This window comes from Musca vetustissima, unplaced genomic scaffold (genome assembly GCF_032173495.1).
Source record: "Musca vetustissima isolate MV318-11 ecotype Yass unplaced genomic scaffold, APGP_CSIRO_Mvet_v1 utg1615, whole genome shotgun sequence".
In the NCBI taxonomy this organism is placed as follows: domain Eukaryota; kingdom Metazoa; phylum Arthropoda; class Insecta; order Diptera; family Muscidae; genus Musca; species Musca vetustissima.
In genome coordinates, this window is record NW_026880679.1 from 147,940 (window position 1) to 170,032 (window position 22,093).

A 22,093-nucleotide genomic window follows, 5' to 3' on the forward strand; every position below is an offset into this window, starting at 1 on the left:
CATGTTTGAATGGTTCGCGGATGCATAGCATAGTTCCCCGTGGGGTTATAAATACCATTGAAAATTGAAGCTAGTATTCCTATGGTGAAGGGTATAACAATTTCGGGCTGTTCTCTTATCAGAACACATTAAAATGGTGTTACATTGATGTCCCTTTTGTTTTTGTAGACCTCTTTAAAATGTGGTTTCAAATTCATAAATTTTCCTCCCCTGTCCTCTCCACCACTATTCTTTATAAAAACCTATTCCTTTGTAAAAACACCTCCCCAAAACCCAAACCTTTCTTCAATATTGTCAAACAAACAAGAACAACAACACCACAACGTGCATCATAATTTTTCAAAAACAAAATTCAAATTTTCAAGTACTTATTGACAAAGTTTTTCGCCCAAGTACTTCCACAGCTAGAAACGTTTTCACAGCGATGAATTCGTGTGGAAGAAAAATGTCTTGGCTGAAGGAAAAATATATAGAAAATTATGGCAAATCATGCCATGATTTGTATAAACAAACAAAAGAAATCAACGTTAACCTAAAAGAACTTTTCCAAAAATATAGTTTTCCATTTTTTGGAAAACTACTACAAAAAAAATATTTGCCTGATTTGAAGTGGGTTTCCTTTCCTCTGCAGCATCTCCGTTTCCAATGACCAATAACGATTTTTATGCTAATCAGTGCAAAGAGTCAAGTAGTAGTGTTTGTTTTGAGTGTTGTTATAAGTTATTCGATAAATGGTGGAGTTTTTTTGAGGAGTGAAGGATATTTTATCTAATTCCCCCATAAATTGATAGATAAATTGGTGCTGATAATTCTTAAAGTTTTTAGTTGGCCAGATAAGTAGGCAGACCTAATAAATTTAACAGGCCTAAATTATATTTTGGAGTGGTGTTTTTAAGGGAAATTGTAAATGATATTTGCTTTGTTAAATAAAAGCACCTACAATTCAAAGGACAATAAGGGTTGACCAAATGTAATATACGCTAATCTGGTACGCTGTGCAAAATTTGTTCTTAATCGGACAATCAAAATTGGATTGGACAAATATAATTGGACAAAATAAATGATCTGTGCCAAATTTCATCCGATTCGAAATATAAATGTGACTAAAACTTTTCAAACTTTAAGGCAATATTATTAAAAAGAAGTTAATTACAATGTGTATTCTTATAAAAATAATTAAAAATATTAGGTTTTTAGAAGATTGATAGAAAAATATGAAAAAAAGTACCTTCGGCATTTTAACGTGGGGCAAATTCGGCTGTATACAGATAGTGTCATATTATTTCCTTAAATCTATTTGAATTTGTCTTTAAAAATAACCAAACGTTCTTGTATTGTCGAAAATGCTATAGAAAACCAGTAAGGAAAGTTGTAAAGTCGGACGGGGCCGACTATATGATACCATTCACCACTTTGGGTATATTCAACAGATGAATCCTAACAGACGTCGAATTCTTGAAGGAACATTAACATGAAAATGGGTCCATAACCCTATACTAAATTTTGCATTTGGACAGATAAAGGGTTGCTTCTTACAATGGGACAAAATTATGTAAATCAATTTAAAGCATACTAATTTCAGTATGTTTTATGCATATCGGCCACATTTTGAGTTCTTGGTGCATCATATACTTAATATCGGGAGAAAATATATCCAAATTTGAGCCGATTTCAAAACTTTCCACACGCTAAGTTATATTAACTTCAGTACGTTGTGCAAAATGTTGCTTAAATCGGCCTACCTTGCACCTTTTATTTAAAATCTGACGAAATAATATATAGGAGCTATATCTAAATCTAAACCCATTTCACCTAAACGTGCCACACGTTATGTTATAGTAACTTCAGTACGTAGTGCAAAATTTTGTGCCGACTGGACCCACCATTGTGAAGCATTTATATCCAACTTCTAGCTTATACTAACTTCAGTACGTTGTGCATAATTTGTGTAAATTTTGAGTAAAATCGAAAATGTATATGTAGAAGTTATATCACAATCTGAACCAATTTCAATGAGACTTGCCAGAGATTAACTTATATTAACTACAGGTCATTGTACAAAATTGTGTGACATTCAGACAAACTTTGGGTCTTTATTGCACAATCGGAAAAAAACAAATAGAAACTATTTCTACATCTGTACCGATTTTCAAGAGACTCAGCACACATCATTCTAAACCTAATTTATTACGCTATGCCAAATTTCGTGCAAATCGAAAGATATATATGGACATCGTTACACCATTTACATTAAATCGGACGAAAATATGTATGAGAGCTATATTTAAATCTCGACCGATTTTCAGGAAACTTAACACACATTATTCTAGACCTAATTTACACTATACCAAATTTCGCAAATCGAAAGATATATAGGGACTTTGGTGCACCATTTACATTAAATCGGACGAAAATATATATGGGAGCTATATTTAAATCTGAACCGATTTCAGGAAACTTAACACACATCTTTCTAGACCTAATTCATTACGCTGTGCCAAATTTCGTGCAAATCGAAATATATATAGGGACTATAATACACCATTTACCTTAAATCGGACGAAAATATATATGGGAGCTATAACTAAATCTGAACCGATTTTTCCTAATTTCAATAGGGTTCGTCATTGGGCCAAATAAGTGACCTATGGCAAATTTCATCCAAATCGGATCATAAATGCGACCTGTACTTTGTTCACAAAAATACATGGACGGACGGACAGACGGACATGCGTAAATCGACTCAGAAAGTGATTCTATGCATATGAAGGGTATAAAAACTATTTCTGATGGAGTATGTGGTCTTGAGACGTCAACGTCCGCCTTTAGAAAATATAGCCTTAAAAATCATTCTTTAAAGGGTCTGAATTCCAACCAGACTGATAGCGGTGATAATTACCAGGATATGACTATGGTGCCGGCCCATCAAATGCCGAAGCTAACCCGGGTAGGGGTACTATCTCGTTTCCCGTGCTAACATTTTCACAAAATGTACCACAGTGCGGTGTAGGGTATATACAAGGCCCTATATTATAAATTGGTAGCCAGTAGACTTTCTATTCTCCGGAAAAGTCGACCTTCAACATAACGATACTAATTGAGCAAGACCTATATATGCGACCTTATATATCATTGTCTAAACTCCGAAAAAACAATTTTACCCATATCACTTGGAAAATGAGATAGAACTTTCAAAATTCCTAAAATGGGGCTGAACGTCTATGGAGGCTATGTGAAACATTTTTCTACATTGAATAATTTGGTCGATGATGTGTTTTACCCAGTTACTAGGGGGCTATTATATGGGCGACTCTTTAAAAAACTGACATACCATTTTTTTTTCAATCAAATAAAATTACATTTTTTTCTTCTTCATTTTTTGTAAAACATATCTTCCATCTATCTTGAATACTTCTGCATCTTTTTGTAAATTTTTCTTAAACCGTAAACTAAATACCATAAGACGAAATATGTTGGTCTCTTTAAATATTCCAGGAAAATATGTCGTACATACGATTTTAAATAAGGACCTCAAAGACAAACAATTGATATTTGCATGTTTTCATTGTCCATTTCCACTTTTACCCGATCCTTACTCAGAAAACCTTATATATATATGAACGCTAATAAATTTTGAATAAATTTTACATTGTGAAGCACACGTTACTAATTTTTTTCCCAGGAGAAATCGGGTTTTCAAATAACGAATCCGATGATTAAGATTACTAATAAACCGATTAATGTCATATGTTAACTAAATTCTGGGTTAAAAGAGAACTATTTTTGACCACTTTTTAGACTTTGAGCGATTCTATTGATATAGCACCGGATCCACTTAACTAAATTAGCTCGGGCCGAGAGTTATACCCTGCACCATGGGCATTTATTATGCCTAAAATCCATCGCGATTTTTTTAAGTAGACTATGCCCTGCGTAAATTGCTTTCAGAAGAAAACGAAATAATAAACTACTAACACGCAGGTTTAAAAATTAGGCAATAATACCACTATAAGAACCCAATATACCACATTACAGCCAATTCAGTTATAAATGTGCCCAAAATTCTCAAAACTCAAAAATTTCATATTAAACATGCACGAAAAAAATCTTATATTATATGAATAGTATTAAGAATGTTTTGTCAATGTCCGGATTTCTGCATTTTATGCATACAATTCATAAAACATTAAACACTGGTTAATTGGTGGCGGGTTTTCTAATGCACAGAAACTATTTGTCTTTTTAGTTTTCTATTTTGATTTTATTGTTTTTACTTTGTTTTGTCTTCTCTCGATCGTTCTTATTTATTTGGCATTTATATCGAAATAATTTGGAAAATATATATGCGAATTTTATAAACCAATCAATAGGTCCGTAGGAGTGTCTGAAGTATACAAACAATGGAATGCAAACTAGGCACAAACGAGTGAGTGGAGAGACCACGGCTGTAAACGAGAGAAACAGTAGACAATATAACGGTTTGCAAAACTAACAACCTCAACGTGAGGGGAGAGACAGAGGACGATACCAAAACAAAACACAGTCGAACAATGATTGGTGGTGGCATTTTTATTGGGTTGAATAATTTTTTTTTTTGTTAAGAGAGAGAGAAATAAGCGCAAATAGTGGTAAAGTAGAACGAAGCATGAAAACAGTTGTGATATTAATGAAATGTTTGCACTTTTCGGAAAAAACAGTAACTTAAAGAATTTTAAAGAATTGCGATGTACATGAACAATATGGGGAAATAACCAATGAATGAAGTTATGAAAACATTAATCAGCACTTTTTTTCTGTGTACTAAGAGAAGTAGCAATGTATGTGAGAAATTTCCGACTCTATCTAAAATATTGCAAACTCGATCATGGTGACAACAGAAGACCGGACATGCTTAAATTCACTCCACTTTATCGCGGAACGTATTTGAGACTTATTTCAAATCCTGGATCAATAAATACCATTTTCTATAGCAATGTCTGTTCAAGGGTCTATCGTGATTTCAACAGACAATTCGTCATGGCCAAAACAATTTCATTCTGGTGTGTATATCCTATGGTTTAGGTTTTTTGGAAACGTTTATAATTTTGTACTGATATATAATATAATCCGATCCGATATAATCCGATCAAATCAAACCGCAATCCAGTTCATATCAAGATGTATTGTTACTTCTTTGAACCTCGGAGCATTGTCCAAGGAGAACATTTTCTAAAATAACTCTCCCACACCCAATGAATAACCTTTTCATTTCCCTGATTTCCATATTCACTTTAAATTTTTTGATATGAGGCGACATACTCGAAGCATCTCAAAAACTGGTCGGAGCAATGCGTAGTATTCAAAAATTATGGACCAAAATAAAAATATAATTCCTTTCAAAACCACTCAAATCCACAAAAATATATTCTCCTTTGGTATGTGCCTAATAAAACTTATTGTTATTTATAAAAATTTGTAACACAAACATCCATTTACACATTCCTTTAAAATGTAACTTAAATTTCACCAAGCGGATTACCCAACCAGGGATAGACTTCAGGGCATTTATCACATACGGTCATGTAACGCATTTCACCCGTAGATTGTTTGGCTAGGCCACATGTTACTGGTTTGCAGGAGCTTTGAGGTTTTTTAAAGCAACCCCTAAAGGGTTTACCCAAACTGGGATGTTTCATGTATTGGATGACGGCAGAGGGAGTTGTGATGTAGACATCCGGCAATGAGTTGGCATATTCCAAAAATCTATAAAAGCAAAACAAAAAGGAAATAATTAATCTGAAAAATATTTAAAGAGGATTCGTTTAACTTACTTCCTAAAAGCCTTAAAATAATTCGGGCTACGTCCAAACCATGCTGCATGCAAATACATACCAAATGGCGCCCGATTGCCTTCATAATGCCGTTGAAAATTACTTTTCATCCATTCAAAGAGGCTGTCAACATTATCGGGTGGCAAGAATATACAACCATCTAACATTGAACAACTATAGCCTTCATTATCTACCCATGTGACCATGGGATTTATCCATAGGCCTGGTAGTGAGACCGTGGGACAGGGAGTTATTTGACAATCTTGCAAGGATAAATAATCCAAAGTGTAAGGCCACATGGCGGGGTTGCGATATTGTTGCGTCGGCCATGAACTATCGTAGAGTAAGCCCAATCTCTTCGCAGCAATGAAGGAATTATTTCCTGAAATTTGTAAGAAAGGTAAACGCATTCCACGAATATGACGCCGATCGATTTTTGCAAATGTCTCCAGAATATCAATTTGTTGACCAAATTCTTGCATTAACAGTTCCACATCGGCATTACGCCAGTAATCTGTTCCCGCACCATGGGTTATTGAGTGTAGGGCTATTTCATGGCCCTCATTATAGAGGGCATTGACTTTACTGTAGTCTGTATATTCGTGAGAGACATAAAAACAACCACGGGCCTCACAGTGATCTGGGTTTCTGAGATTTGCAAATAACTCCTGATATTGTTCATAATTCAGCACGGTCACAGCATCATCAAAGGTAACTGTAATGAACTGGAAAAATAAATAATATTAATTTAAAATATTTTATAAAAAATACAAGACAAAGTTTTGCAACGCCAAATTTAGCTCTGATTGCCAAAGTAAGTAATTCCATTTTTTATATAATTCTCACCTGTGGTATTTCCTTTTCATGACCCTTAAATTCCGGTTTCGGCAGGGACATTGCCGAACAACGACAATTGGGTGCCTGACATTTATCCCGACTGCACATTTCCGCCTGTTTCAGTTCCAATGCTTGTGGTCGACGCGATGCTGCGCAAACAGTTTGCAAAATCGCAAAGAGTAGTAGTAGCTTGAGTTTCTCCATTGTCACTTCGTAAACTGAAATATTTCCAGCAGTAGGCACTTCTATTTATTCTTTGTTCAAAAATCTTATTCTACTTCCGATTTCATGAAATTATTTCGTTTATCTTATCTCCATCATCAATAATAATAATTGTGTTCAATAATGTTAAATTAATGAAAACATTTCCAACTTCATTACTCTATGTGCTGGAAGTGATTCATTCCGATTCGATGTACACACAATGGTCCATTCAATCAATAAATTGTAGGGAAATATTTTTTGATTTACTGGAAAATTCGGAATTCTTCTATTTCTGTAGATGTCAATTCGCTTTTAAGATATAATTGAGATATTGAGATACATATCCAAAATTTGTGTGCGTAGTCACGGAACACTGTGCATGAGGGAACAGGAACACTTTGCGTGAGGGGAAGATGACAACAAACACATGTAAAAACTCGTCATCTAAAAAATTATTTTAAAAATCTACGCCTATAAAAATATTTTTAAAAATCTACGCCTATAAAAATATTTTTAAAAATCTACGCCTATAAAAATATTTTTAAAAATCTACGCCTATAAAAATATTTTTAAAAATCTACGCCTAGATAGACCTTGGAAAAAATTATTTTCAAAATCTACGCCTAGATAGGCCTTGGAAAAATTATTTTAATAAATTTACGCCTAATTAGTCCTCAACAAAATTATCTTAAAAATTTATGCATAGATAGACCTTGGAAAAAAATTATTTTAAAATGCTTCACTGTTCGTGAAAAAAATATTCTTTAAAAAAATGTTGGCCTTTTTGGTTCTTAAAAATAATATTTAAAAAATCTACGCCCTATTGTCCATGGAAAAACTATTCTTTTCAAAATCTAGGCTTTATTGGTCGGAAAAAATTTTCTTTTAAAAAATCTACGCCTATTGGTCCTAAAAGATCACGCCTAATTACTAAAATTGTTCTAAAAATTCACGCATAGATGGATATTCTTTGAAAACCAATGCTTTTTCAAGCAAAAATTTTTCTTTTAGAAAATGTTAGCCTTTTTTGTTCTTAAAAAACCTACGCCTTATTGTTCGTGGAAAACTATTATTTTAAAAATCTAGGATTTATTGGCCGCGAAAAAATTTTCTTTTATAAAATCGTGGAAAAATAATTCTTTAAAAAAATCTACGTCTTTTTGGCCCCTCAAAAAAATATCTCCTAAAAATCTACGCCTTGTTGGTACTTCAAGAAAATCTTTTTTAAAAAATCTACTCATTTTTGGTCGTTCAGAATAGTTCTTTATCTGATATTTTGACCAACATTTTAGAATAGCCCCCATATCTCCATTATTCGGAAATTGGGTCTAACTTTGGGTGCAAGATCTACTGAAAGATTTTCGACATTTTAAATGCCAGCCGAATTCTGCATAATTAGCAATTTATTCGAAATTTATTTGTGTTTGTAGAAATAAGATTTTCTGAGCAAGGATCGATCGAATCGAATGCAAAAAGTGTCCAAAATCCATAGAATATCTAATAAATGAGGCTAGGGTTATATTACGAATCTTGGGCCAACATTGATAATTTTTTGTAGGAAGCTAGAAGAGTTGCTCAAAATCATCAGAATGCGAAAATAGTAGATAGACCTAGACCGATAGATCCTATTTTAAAAATATCTTAGGAGTAGTGGTAATGTATGTGCAAAATGTCAATGCTCTATTAAATATTGGGTCAAGATAGATTTTTTTAGTGACTCAGGACACTTTATAGTAGAGGGTAGAAAAAGGCAAAGTTATTTTTAGTCACACAATTAACACTACTTCTAAAATTAAATAATATTTTCTAAAAATAGTATTATTTCTCTTCAAAACTGAAGAATCGAAATATTTAAAAATAAAAATGGCGTCAATGTGGTAGCGTGGCCGAGCGGTCTAAGGCGCTGGTTTAAGGCACCAGTCTCTTCGGAGGCGAGGGTTCGAATCCCTCCGCTGCCAAGATGATTTTTTAAAGTTTTCAACATTGAATAAAGTGTAATATGTAGCTGGAGGAAATATTAGTCTTAATCTCCATAGATCGAGTTTAAATCGCATATAACAACGATCAAGGAGCTGCCAAAAATAAACGATAATAAAAACCAGTGAGCGGAGCAGTATAGTCGAACGGGGCCGACCATATGATATCCTACACAACTTTCACGAAAATCTATCTTTTTATGGTTCTATATTCAGAGCTTGAGCAGTATTTTGCGATATTTGAAACCTCTTGACTGACTAGATGTCAACCAAATAATTCTAATATTCAGCAGGCTGTACTTGTCAGGTTCTCTTTACCGTGGGTTATGTTGTGATGTTGGGCTTTCAATTGTGACTTGTAGATCGACTAAAAAAACACAACACACAAAAAGTTAAGTTTTCGGTCCACTTCATCCCAAAACTATTATCTGATCATCACCGAAAATTATAGGCATTGTCCTTGACCATAACTGGAATCTCATGGAAAATTTTAAAGCTATCAGCGCTATATTTCCGCCCTCTAGTGTGGTAATGGGTTACTAAATAATATCTCAGTACGTAAGCACCCGTAAATATTTAAGTGTAACTCTAACATCTGAGTACATACGACCATAATTCAATTTAAAGGTAAACCACTCCTCTTGAACATACTATCAACTTCTCGGTTCTAGGTCTTTTAGGGGCAAATATATACCGCATAGAATACAAACTTTGTCATTTTTCACAAAAAAGTCAGGGTCCATTTGACCCGCTAAATATTGACCGATCTTCATTAAAATAGGCATGCTTATTCTTTGGCTCGATCCCCTTCTCCATGTAAAATTTCGCGATGTTCGGGCCATAATTGCGGGCTCTGGATCGACCAGAAAAACGGACAAAAACTAAGTATTTGGTCCATTTCATCCCCTAAATATTCCGATCTTTATCGAAACCAATAGGGGTCTTCATTGGCCAGAACCCATCCTACATGCAAAATTTCGTGAAGATTGGTCCATAACTGTGGCCTGTATCGTGTTTACAAATTATAATGGACGGACGGACGGACACACATGTCTAGATCGACTCAGCTAGTCGAGATATGACGATCTGTATACATAAAGGTGGGTCTAGAACCAATATTTTGCGGCGTTACAAACTCTTGGGACTGCACAAAGCTATAGAAATAAGCTGTAGAAATTTCCAATTTGTAATCTAATACGGCATTTACATTAGAACTTTTTACCGGGTTAACCTACTTTATGAGGATTTATTTGGCATATATTCAAAGGAATTGAAAATTTAAACCCACTGAGTTAACCAAATCCGGTTAAATGTAAACGACCTTTAACGTTCTCCTAAAATCTACTGCATAGGCTATTTCTTATAAATCTTCGGTTTAAGTCGGCTGAGCAACGACAAAAAATATTTCTATGTCTTCTCCACATGCCATGCTTATACGGCTATATGGCGAGTTGTCCTGTGAAAATACCGATTCCAACACCGATTTCCGATCTTTACTTAATGTTAATTCTTTCTTTTCTCATTTGGATCCACACATTTTATCAATTAATAAATTTCAAAAAGTTTTTGTATATACACGAGTTCATAATAACTGTGGCCCACTGTAATGTGTTATCGTAGTGGCAAAATGTAAAAGCTTGTTTCCAAGCTTGCCGGAGCGGTAGCGTGGCCGAGCGGTCTAAGGCGCTGGTTTAAGGCACCAGTCTCTTCGGAGGCGTGGGTTCGAATCCCACCGCTGCCAAGTGATTTTTTAAGTTAAGTTAATGCAATGATATAAGTCGTGTGTTGTCGAACCGGAATCACGTTATGTACAAAGTAGGGAGGAGAACAAAAGCGCATTAACATATAATATGTATCTGAATTGCTTGCCGCCTCATTCAGTCAAAATATGATGTATGGAAATAATTTCTATTTGTGATTGACCTTGACCTAAGAAGTAATTTAATGATAAGCTTTTATAAACCAAACCAGAAATCAGTGACACAGTGTGCCAAATTCCGTCAAGTTTTAAAATCGAAACAGATACTAATGGGCCCCTTAACCCATTTTTCTTTAGAATATGTATATTTGTCATTTGGTTTATAGAACTCGTTTCGTCTCTAGAGATATACTTGCATTTGGGTTAATATATTCAATGTGTAGGTTATTTAAAAATAATAATTTCCTAATGGATGTTTAAATATTAATGCTTGTATAATAACAAATACATTTGAGAAAAAAAAAAAAAAAATAAAAAACGTTTTATTAATATCCGCTAGATATTTTAATTCTTCTTTTTTAGAAAATGACGTGGCATTTAAATTATACAAATTTCGAATCATGTGGGTAGCGTGGCCGAGCGGTCTAAGGCGCTGGTTTAAGGCACCAGTCTCTTCGGAGGCGTGGGTTCGAATCCCACCGCTGCCAAGTGTTTTTTGTAATAAAATATGTGAAACAAAGTTCGTGGTAGTAGAGTGTATGTTTTGTGTATGATGCTTTGTTTATGTTTTGATGAATTACCTTTAAAAAATTGTTGTCTGTCCAGAAAATTGCTAAAATGACGCTCGTATAATGGACATTTGAATTTAGACCCATCTATATATCTTCTCGGATATATGTTCAAATCAGATAGACGTGCAAGATAGTGTTAGAGCTATAAACATTTTTCAGTTTTCATATAAAATCCCAATCCACATTTTCACACAGAATCCCTCGATAGCAATCCATAAAAATCAACCTGGCAGCGGTGGGATTCGAACCCACGCCTCCGAAGAGACTGGTGCCTTAAACCAGCGCCTTAGACCGCTCGGCCACGCTACCCTATCAAATTGTGAATTTGGAATTTAATTTTCGTCTTGGAAATTTTATTCATTTGTACAGTACTACAGTCCAAATGTGTAAATCCTCGATCTTACAAAATACTATATTAATTGTATCATTTTTTAACACCTATATGTTACAATCAGCATCGAACAATACGTAGATAGAATTTTGAAATAGTACAGTCACTTCTAGAAGGGTATAATATCTCTCCGAAATAGCCTTCAAATAAAGGTATAGGTGGTACCTTTATTTGAAGGCTATTTCGGTCTTCAAAGGTCTTAAACAAGCGATGTGACTGCTGTTTGGCATTTAAAATTTTTTGAGGGCACGTCATCTCGTCGATTGTAGATATTAGAAAATTTCCACTCAAGAATTGAGAACCTTATTACGGGTAAGTGTTATCAATGTATATTGTTTCTTTACGGATTATAGATGATATATCAACATTTTTATGATTCTCAGCTCATTTTCCAGGCAGATGATATATAATTTACTGCAAACCCATATACAATTTGGATTAATGTTTTAACATAGTCCCTCAGGCTTCCGCATACAATGTAAAAAATTACTTGGCAGCGGTGGGATTCGAACCCACGCCTCCGAAGAGACTGGTGCCTTAAACCAGCGCCTTAGACCGCTCGGCCACGCTACCTATATAGACCGATTTTTATATAGATTAAAATCGATGATAATGAGTACTTTTTATACCCTTCACCACACTGTGGTACAGGGTATTATGTCTTTGTGCATATGTTTGTAACAGGCAAAAATAATCGAGATAGACCCATGGTTCCTTTTGAGAATATACATAGAATCACTTTCTAAGTCGATTTATGCATGTCCGTCCGTCCGTCTGTCCGTCTGTCTGTCCATGTTAAATTGTAAACAAAGTACAGGTCGCATTTATGATCCGAATTGGATGAAATTTGGCATAGGTCACTTATTCGGCCCAAGGACGAACCCTATTGAAATTGGGAAAAATCGGTTCAGATTTAGATATAGCTCCCATATATATATTTAACCGATTTAATGTAAACGGTCCCTATATATCTTTCGATTTGCACGAAATTTGGTACAGCCTAATCATTTAGGTCTAGAATGATGTCTGCCAAGTTTCGTAAAAATCGGTCCAGATTTAGATATAGCTCCCATATATAGTTTCGTCCGATTTCATGTAAATGGTGCCCCAAAGTCCATATATATCTTACGATTTGCACGAAATTTGGCATAACGTACTGAATTGAGCCTAGAATGATGTCTGCCAACTTTCGCGAAAATCGGTCCAGATTTAGATATATCTCCCATATATAGTTTCGTCCGATTTCATGTAAATGGTACACAAAAGTCCCTATATATCCTTCGATTTGCACGAAATTTGGTATAACGTACTTAATTAAGCCAAAAGTGATATCTGCCAAGTTTCGAGGAAATCGGTCCAGATTTATATGTTGCTCCCATATATAGTTTCGTCCGATTTCATGTAAATGGTGCCCAAAGTCCCTATATATCTTTCGATTTGCACGAAATTTGGCATAACGTACTGAATTGAGCCTAGAATGATGTCTGCCAACTCGGTCCAGACTTAGATATAGCTCCCATATATAGTTTCGTCCGATTTCATGTAAATGGTGCACCGAAGTCCCTATATATCCTTCGATTTGTACGAAATTTGGCATAACGTACTTAATTGAGCCTAGAATGATGTCTGCCAAGTTTCATGAAAATCGATCCTGATTTAGATATATCTCCTATATATAGTTTTGTCCGATTTCATGTAAATGGTGCCCCAAAGTCCTTATATATCTTTCGAATTGCACGAAATTTGGTACAGCCTAATCACTTAGGTCTAGAATGATGTCTGCCAAGTTTCGAGAAAATCGGTCCAGATTTAGATATAGCTCCCATATATAGTTTCGTCCTATTCCATGTAAATGTTGCAGCAAAGTCCCTATATATCCTTCGATTTGCACGAAATTTGGTGCAGCCTAATAATTTAGGTCTAGAATGATGTCTGCCAAGTTTTTTATTATAGATTGATTTTAAGTAATTGACGCACCATATATATTTTCGCCAGATTTAGATAGGTATAGCCCTTTTTATTATAGATTGATTTTAAGTAATTGACGCACCATATATATTTTCGCCCGATTTCAAGTAAATTGGGCATCAAACTCCTCATGTTAGTCAGATTGACATAAAAGTTTGCACATCGTACAAAATTGAGCATAAAATTATATAGTTGCGTTTTCTAGAAGTACAGACATAGCCCAACGGATGAACTATTTATATTTGTTTGAAGTCGATTTACATACTTTATGGATATATCTAGGTAGATTCACATTTAAATAAATATCACATATTTTATTTCATCCAATTTCATGCTAATAGTCCTGTTTAATATACCCATAGTGGTGAAGGGTATCATATAGTCGGCCCCGTCCGACTTTACTACTTTCCTTACTGGTTTTTATATTATCATAGGGGTTGATTTTGTCAATACCCTTCCTCAAATGAGGATAAAAGTGTGTAAACATATATTTGAAGAAAGTTGTCAATATAAGTCTGTATCTCGATAATCCCCATATAAAAGTTCAGCATTACTTATGTAAGTTGGCGGTTCTAATCTCAGTTTCCTAGCGTTATGGTATAGTAGACATTTAGAGTTATTGGAGGGTAAAACCTCTTGGCATAATTTGTTTACAATAACGTTGTCCCCATATATCGATCGATTTTTATTAACATACTGTGCGCGGCCAAACTCAACGACGTTTTTACTTAATTTATAATTACATATATAATTATTGAGCAACCGGACTAAAATTTGTAACAGTTAATAATGTTTTAAGGGACAATTTTACTAGGTCTTATAATCTACGAAAATTGGAAATACATCGTATGCAAAACGCAGATCTATATCGATTTATGTGAGAGAAAATTACATATTCAGAGAAGTTTGTCTCGGATCTCTTATACTGGCCACCTGTCGTTGTATAACCGAATTGCAAAGTTAATCTCACTGCGTTAGAAGATCTACGTATAATGGGTATATCGGGTCTGGGATCTATATTAACAACGTTCTTTCTAACAAAACAATTCAAAGAGTGATTAAGTTCTGCCGGGCCCAACTTGTTATAGCTTTCACCATAGATCGACATTTAAATTTTCTAAATTCGATTAGGACCCTTTTATGTGCCGGATTTTGGATAATGTTGAGCATATGAGGAAACTGGAGGAATGAACCTATAATTTATGTTTTTTGGACTCGATCCAGGTTTAGTATTTTGAATCACTTTCTGAGTCGATTTATGAATGTCTGTCCGTCCGTCTCTTGATGTTGAATTAAAAAGAAACAACAGGCCGCATTTATAATCCGAAAAGGATGACATTTGGCACAGCTCATTCATTTGGCAGCTCAAGGACGAACCCTATTGAATTTGGGAAAAATCGGTTCATATTTAGACATAGCTCCCATATATATTTTCGTCCGATTTTATGTAAATGGGACACCAAAGTCCCTATATATCTTTCGTTTTGCACGAAATTTGGCACATCGTACTGAATTGAGTCTAGAACGATGTGAGTTAAATTTCGTGAAAATCGGGTCAGGTTTGGATACAGCTCCCATACATAGTTTCGTCCGATTTAAGGTAAATGGGACACCAAAGTCCATATATATCATCCGATTTTCACGAAATTTGGCACATCGTAATGTATTAGATCTAGAATGATGTGTGATAAGTTTCGTAAAAATCGGTTCAGATTTATATACAGCTCCCATATATAGTTTCGTCCGACTTAAACAAATGTTGTACCAAAGTTCCTATATGTCCAGAATGATGTGAGCAAAGTTTCGTAAAAATCGGTTCAGGTTTAGATATATCTCCTATATATACTTTCGTCCGATTTTAAGAAAATGGTGCACTAAGGACCCATAGCTAGGCCGATTGACACCACGTACTGAAATTAATATAAATTAATCTCTGGAAATGCTTCCTCGAAATCGGTTCACATTTAGCATAGCTTCCATATATAATTTCGACTTATTCGTGTTGATTGTACACCAAATACTCAATGGGCGCCTGATAGATATTACATTTTAAACTCCGAAGCATACCAAGTAGCCTATGTAAAGTTTGCTTTAAATCTGTTTACAAAGTATGGAATAGGAATACTTATAGATAAAGATCGCATATTTAAGTTCGTTTAATTTCAGGTGAATGTTCCTTTGGAAAGGCGACGTCTGTTAGGATACATAAGTAGAGTATGATACCCTTCACCACTTTGGGTGAAGGGTATCATATAGTCGGCCCAGTCCGACTTTATTACTTTCCTTACTGGTTTTTCCTCGAAGTTTTGATCATTGATCATTCCTTGTGGCTGCACCGAGGACCAACTCGTTTGCTCCATTCGAGAGTTATCGCACGAAACAGTCAGCGACATAGACGGGCGGGCATTTCTAAGTCGGCATTAAAAATACCTAAAATCGGTAAGAATCCCTATATGGACCGAATTTTGGGTAATGTTGAGGCTTTGAAGTACCAGAATTCATCACTTTGAACTAGTTCGGAATGCGTAGAAAATATTAGGACGTGCGAAATTCAGTGCAATTTCTCAACATACTGATCATTCGTGTGGAAGGTACCAAAAGAAGAGGTCCGATCATCACTTAAACAGCCGTACTATACAGTAGGTCAGATCCCTTTCACCGTGTAAAATATGTGATGTTTAGTATATATAAACCTCTAGAGCGACTAGAAAATCTGCCAAAAATGATGTTTTCTGTTCATTGAAACCCCTAAATATAATTTCAACATCACCGAAAATTATAGGCGTCGTGCTTGGTCATAACCGGAACTCCATGTAAAATTTCTATGAAGAATGGAACCGTCTCCATCTTCTAACCTCAAATATGTTTGAAAGGAATATTACGATGCGAATGGCTTGAAAAAAATCACCTGCTTTCTCAAATTTATACTTAAAGCTTTGCTAGATTTGCTAAATACTTCATTTTTTAAATTTACACAACTTTTTTTCAAAAGAAAATAAGTCCATAAGTTATGGAACGGACTGAAGGAAGATTTTTACATTGAGATTTTTGATATTCGAGAGAAAATTTGAACGGCAATGTGGTGTAGCATTAAAGACAAAAACTGAATAAAATGTAGGAAACTTTGAACCTCGTCTTAAACACGAATATCCGAATCTAGACGAATAAGATTTAAATTATATGAAAATTTCGATATATTGAATTAATTTATAAATTTTAAATAAGTATTTTGTTTACTTAAACAATAGGTGTCAGTATTGTTTATCCATGGGTTTATTTATTAACGCCTTAAAGTATGCAATACTTTCCTTACCAACACAAAATGATTTACTTGGCTTTCGATACATCACATTTATCATTTGAATTTTCCATACCACCAGGTATTTCCGTTTTACCCAAACACACACACACACCCATATATACATATAATGCCTGTGTGTCCCTTTCCAATAACTTCTGGTGTCAAATAACGCGTTGAACTTTGCTAGACCATAACCGGAAGCATTTTTTGATATTTGCGTTAAGATAGTGTCATTTTGTGTGTCACTTGATAAATGACTTGAAATTATGTCTGTCGTTGGCCCAAGGTAAAAAGGGTAGATATGTATATTCATTGCCATGCAAAGGCCACCAGCATGTGGCAGGGACCATACAACACCAGCTAATAATAGTCGTCAGGTCATGTGGCACTTAATTAAGTTACATTCAAATTGGGGAGAAAAAACATTTCAGGTTTTGAAGAATGATTTACGCCTGTGAAATGGACCATTTAGAATGGGTTCATTCATTTCCCTTTTTAAAATGGCAACAGCACACGTATTTATGCCTTAACCTCGTTGAAAAAAAAACAAACACCACAAATGTCAGGTATCCCTATGATTATCAAGTTCATCAACACTCCTATAGAATCGAAGGATACGAACATGCGGATGCGGACATGTTGCTTATCCATCAATGTCTTATTTGAACTGAACTGAACACAGCATTGCATTGCCGATGTAAAATTGACATGCAAGAGGAAATTAAAAGATCCTCTCTTTCAAACTGTCAATTTCATTTTAGAATTTCTAGTTTTTTGTTCGCTGCCGCATAATTCAAAGGATTAAATTCCATTTCATTTGCCATGCGAATGGCCCCCACCCCCTCATGGAGTACAAGGAGTTTCGTAAATTTTTAAACACTATTTTCCAATAAATTATATTGCATGGTGATGTTGCGGTTGTTGTTTTTGTTGTCGTTGCTGCTGCCACTGCTGTTGCATTCTTTTAACATGACCCGTACGTGACCTCAACTTTGCGGATGTGCTTTCTTTCCCTGTGTTGCGGTGGTGCTGGTAGTGGCAACACTTTAATGTAAATTTTAAACAGGAATATCCATCTATTTGTCTAGTCCATCCAGGATTTTATAAACACTTGGCTTCTTAGTGTGTGTGTGTGTGGATGAACGGGGTTTTTCGCTTTCGTGTGTGTGTGGGAAGATTTGTTATGCACGTAATAGCATGTCTTGATTAAAAATCTACGAAAAAACGAAGGACATTGTTATAAGATGTATGCGAAGAACAAAACGAAGGGTGCAATAATGTGGAAAATTAAATTTTCGTCTAGACTTCGATACGGAATTTTTATAAAAATTTAAATGATTTTTCAGTTTTTGTTTTTTTTTTTTTGGAAGTGAAGAAAATGTTTGGACATATACCATCTATAAAAGTTCAAACTTTTTGTAGGCATTTTTATGTACCTAGCAGCATCTTCTAACCAAAGTGACTGTTATTTGGCATTTCGAGTCCGGTATGGGTAAGAAAATTTGTTGCAGAACTTTTTCAAAATAGGACCATGTTTGGACATGTACCTCAAATAAAGGTCCAGCCCATTGTGGGTATTTTAAATAAAGGTTCAGTCCATTGTATATTTCCGTCCCTAGGTCTGGTTAGGTTAGGGATGTACGGTTGTTAGTAACAACCGACCACTCGGAGAAGCACAAGGAGAAAATATAGAGAGAAGAAGAGCGGAGAAAATGTTATTTTAGCCAATGGATCTGGTTTGGGTCTATTTTAGAGAGAAAGGCTAGGAGAAAATATAGAGAGAAGAAAAGCGGAGAAAAGGTTATTTTAGCCAATGGATCTGGTTTGGGTCTATTTTAGAGAAGAAGGCTAGATTATCAATTTCATACCTTTCAAACTGTTTATATCTTCCGCTAATCAGCGATGGACATTTACAGAGGATATGTTCAATTGTTTCTAGTTTCTAGTGAGGACGAAGAAGACCTCACATAGAAGACAGTAATCCTCTCTGCTGGTCTCCCACTTCGAAGTGAGAGATCTAATCTTGTAGTGACCAGTTATGATCCCCATAACGATTTTGATCTCCCTCCTATTGTGTGCCAGCAGCGAATACGTTCTTTTGCGAGAGAATTCAGGACAGATAGATTTTGAGATTCTGCAAGCAGGTTCTCTCAACCATCTGTTGCCGACTACCTCGCAGTAGAACGAGCGGATTCTGCCAATGAAATAGCCAATGGGAGTTCACAGATCTTTCAATCGGAAGACTGTGAGCAACCTCGAGCTCGGCGGCTATCTCATTCCCTTTAATGTCACTATGTCCTGGAACCCAACATAAGCTATCTGTCGTATATCATTCAGAGCGAACTTGCAATCATGAACTGCTTTTGAGTTTATAGTACGCGACTTCACCGCTTTAAGATTGTTAAGTTTATATGATGTATGATACAAAGATTGTTAAGTTTATATGAGTTATATGTTTCTAATTCCCTACAGGAAACGCCTGCACTAGTGCCTTCCTCCATATTTGACCCGTTTGTTAAGAATGACAGACCTGGCAGAGATAAAGAGCCACTACTCCCGGATTCCCTACTAGGAAACTCTAGAGGTCACAACATGGTGTTATGTTTAGGATACTAGCATGACCATAGTTCAGCGATTTCAAGGCATCCGTTTCCCGGAGCCTCAGGGCACACCTGGCCGCCTGGAATTTAATCAGAATGTCCAGTGGTTGGAGATTCAGGATTGCATTCAAGGCTCCCTGAGGTGTACTTCTTAACGCTCCGGTGATCAGAATTGAAGCCGATCGCTTTACAAAACCTAATTTTGTCAGCAGCATCTTTTTGTTGACCCCATGCCACCAAACAATGCAACCATATGTAAGAATGTGGAGGACGATCGTCACATACAACCAGTGTATGATCTCGGGTCTTAATCCCCAGCTATTACCTATGGAGTTCTTGCATGATTAGAGTGCCAGCAGACCTTTCATAGAGCGTTCCTCAACATTCCCATTCCACATTAGTTTGCGGTTAAGGATGATGCCAAGGTATTTTGCTTCTTCAGAAAGAGTTTGAGCCACACCTCCCAGTGATGACAGGCGGAAACTAGGAATCTTATATCTTAGTGGCGTTTACACCAAGTCCTTTGGCGTATGCCCAGTTAGACAGGTTTGAAAGGGCACCCTCCAGGATGTCTACAATTATCATTAGAAACTTACCCCCAACCAGCAGGATTACATCATCGGCATAGGCTACAACCTTTATCCTAAGATGATTGAATTTCAGAAGTATCTCATTTATCACCAGAACCACACACGAGGGGAGATAGTACTCCTCCCTGTGCTGTGCCTCTGTTGACTGATTTTCTCACGGAACTCTATTCCAAGGATGATTTGATAATTCTGCTTTCCAGCATTCTATCAATCCATTCCGTTAGGAGTGAGGGGATACATGTGCTTACGAGAGCAGCATATATGGCTTCCAGCTTCAAATTGTTGAAAGCTCCCTCAATGTCGAGGAATGCTGCCAAAGTGTAGCCAGAGGACTCCATATTTTTCTCGATGCATCCAACCACCTCATGTAAGGCTGTATCCATTGATCTGCCTTTGATGTATGCATGCTGAGAGTTGCTAAGTTTACTTTGGTCAATGGTGTTCCTAATTTCTGAGTCTAGTAACCCTTCTAAAGTCTTGAGTAGAAAGAAAGAGAGACTAATCGGTCTATAGTTTTTTGGCAGCGTACGACTCGGTTTTCGGGATGAAAGTCACTGTTACCTCTTTCCATAGACTAGGTGTATACGACAGAAGTTAACAAGCCCTAAAAATGTCCTGCATATATGCTAATACTCGTTCATCTGCGTGTTGCATCATGGCCGGTATTACACCATCTGGACCTGGAGACTTATAGGGTTTTGTGACCACCATACCGGCTAAGATTTTTTCCCAGGGTATGTTAGGGGACAAAAAGCCTCATAGCTCTTCAGAAGATTAGTCGTGATCTTATTCACAGCTACTTTAACATCCTCAACCGTTTTTAAATCTTTATGATCCAGGATTGAAGCTGCTGTTTGACTTCCGAGGATACCTATAAGGCTTCTGTTTTCCCCTGGAGGTAGGAATCTGGAAAGATATCAGTCTATGATCCGAAAAGGAGAATTTCTCAGTTCATAACACCAGAGTCGTCCATATTTGTGAGGGTTATGTCAGTGACTTCACCTCTCACCCTATTTACAAATACAATATAGGTATTATATTTATTTTTATTAAATAATAAATGTCAACTATTTTAATAACCACAACGCCCTCCCGCAGCACTCTTGCACGTCATGCCACCCTTGGCGAACTCCAAAAAAATAACAAATTGTTTTTTGCTGATTAAAGTTAGCATCATTCCATTTATTAAAATTGTAGCTGCAGATCGTAAAAAATTACCACAGAAACTTTTGAATTTTTCACGTACTCATCATTGGTGGCTGGAGCGGTCGTGGGTGGAATATTTGCCATTTTTCCATACGGTTGGTCACACACACGTCTTGAGCGGCACTTATGTGGCTTTTTATTTGTGTACCGGTTGATGATGATGACGACGTTGGGTTGGTGATAGTTTCAAAGACATCGTATTTTTCACTACACGTTTACAAAAGTTGATGCCATATTTTTTCATACATCTTATTTTTTACTTTTAACTCACAAAAAAAAAACACTACTTTTCAAAAGAGTCATCATTTGTCATAATGAATACTTTTTGACATTTACTGGCTGCAGTTTGACGGGGAAAAACCAACAAGAAATCATATGGAAAGTTCTCAAAAGTACTTATAAAAGTCACTTATATGAGACGTTTGGAGCTAAAAAATTAAAGATGGAAATGGTTGGCAAATAAAACAAAGAAAAAATATAAATACACAAAATATAAAAAAGTTATTACCGCCCGAGCAGGGACTTGAACCCTGGACCCTTGGATTAAAAGTCCAATGCTCTACCGACTGAGCTACCCGGGCACATAAATATACGCTGTTAAGTTAACCACAACTATGTGGTCACGTTTTATATATCCAGCGTATTGAGTGAAACAAAAAATTGTATTCTTAAGTTGTTTATTGTTGTTGTGTTTGCTGTTGTCATAGTGTTTGACATGGA

At 35.8% G+C, this 22,093-nt stretch overlaps 1 protein-coding gene and 6 non-coding genes across 7 annotated transcripts; 3 read left to right on the forward strand and 4 right to left on the reverse strand.

Annotated features, from left to right (window-relative positions):
* Positions 1-5,491: 5,491 nt before the first annotated feature.
* On the reverse strand, positions 5,492-6,851 carry LOC133326433 (chitin deacetylase 8). The gene is made up of 3 exons (XM_061535084.1): positions 6,657-6,851; positions 5,811-6,535; positions 5,492-5,742 (listed from the first exon to the last, which is right to left on the reverse strand). The coding sequence occupies exons 1-3, from the start codon at positions 6,849-6,851 to the stop codon at positions 5,496-5,498; spliced, it is 1,167 nt and encodes a 388-aa protein (XP_061391068.1). The 3' UTR covers positions 5,492-5,495.
* Positions 6,852-8,727: 1,876 nt separating this feature from the next.
* Positions 8,728-8,809, forward strand: Trnal-aag (transfer RNA leucine (anticodon AAG)). Its single transcript has one exon. It is a non-coding gene; the product is annotated as a tRNA-Leu (tRNA).
* A 1,677-nt stretch (positions 8,810-10,486) lies between these two features.
* Positions 10,487-10,568, forward strand: Trnal-aag (transfer RNA leucine (anticodon AAG)). Its single transcript has one exon. It is a non-coding gene; the product is annotated as a tRNA-Leu (tRNA).
* Positions 10,569-11,151: 583 nt separating this feature from the next.
* Trnal-aag (transfer RNA leucine (anticodon AAG)) lies at positions 11,152-11,233 on the forward strand. Its single transcript has one exon. It is a non-coding gene; the product is annotated as a tRNA-Leu (tRNA).
* A 311-nt stretch (positions 11,234-11,544) lies between these two features.
* Positions 11,545-11,626, reverse strand: Trnal-aag (transfer RNA leucine (anticodon AAG)). Its single transcript has one exon. It is a non-coding gene; the product is annotated as a tRNA-Leu (tRNA).
* Positions 11,627-12,199: 573 nt separating this feature from the next.
* Trnal-aag (transfer RNA leucine (anticodon AAG)) lies at positions 12,200-12,281 on the reverse strand. Its single transcript has one exon. It is a non-coding gene; the product is annotated as a tRNA-Leu (tRNA).
* A 9,600-nt stretch (positions 12,282-21,881) lies between these two features.
* On the reverse strand, positions 21,882-21,954 carry Trnak-uuu (transfer RNA lysine (anticodon UUU)). The gene has a single exon. It is a non-coding gene; the product is annotated as a tRNA-Lys (tRNA).
* Between the last annotated feature and the right edge of the window lie 139 nt (positions 21,955-22,093).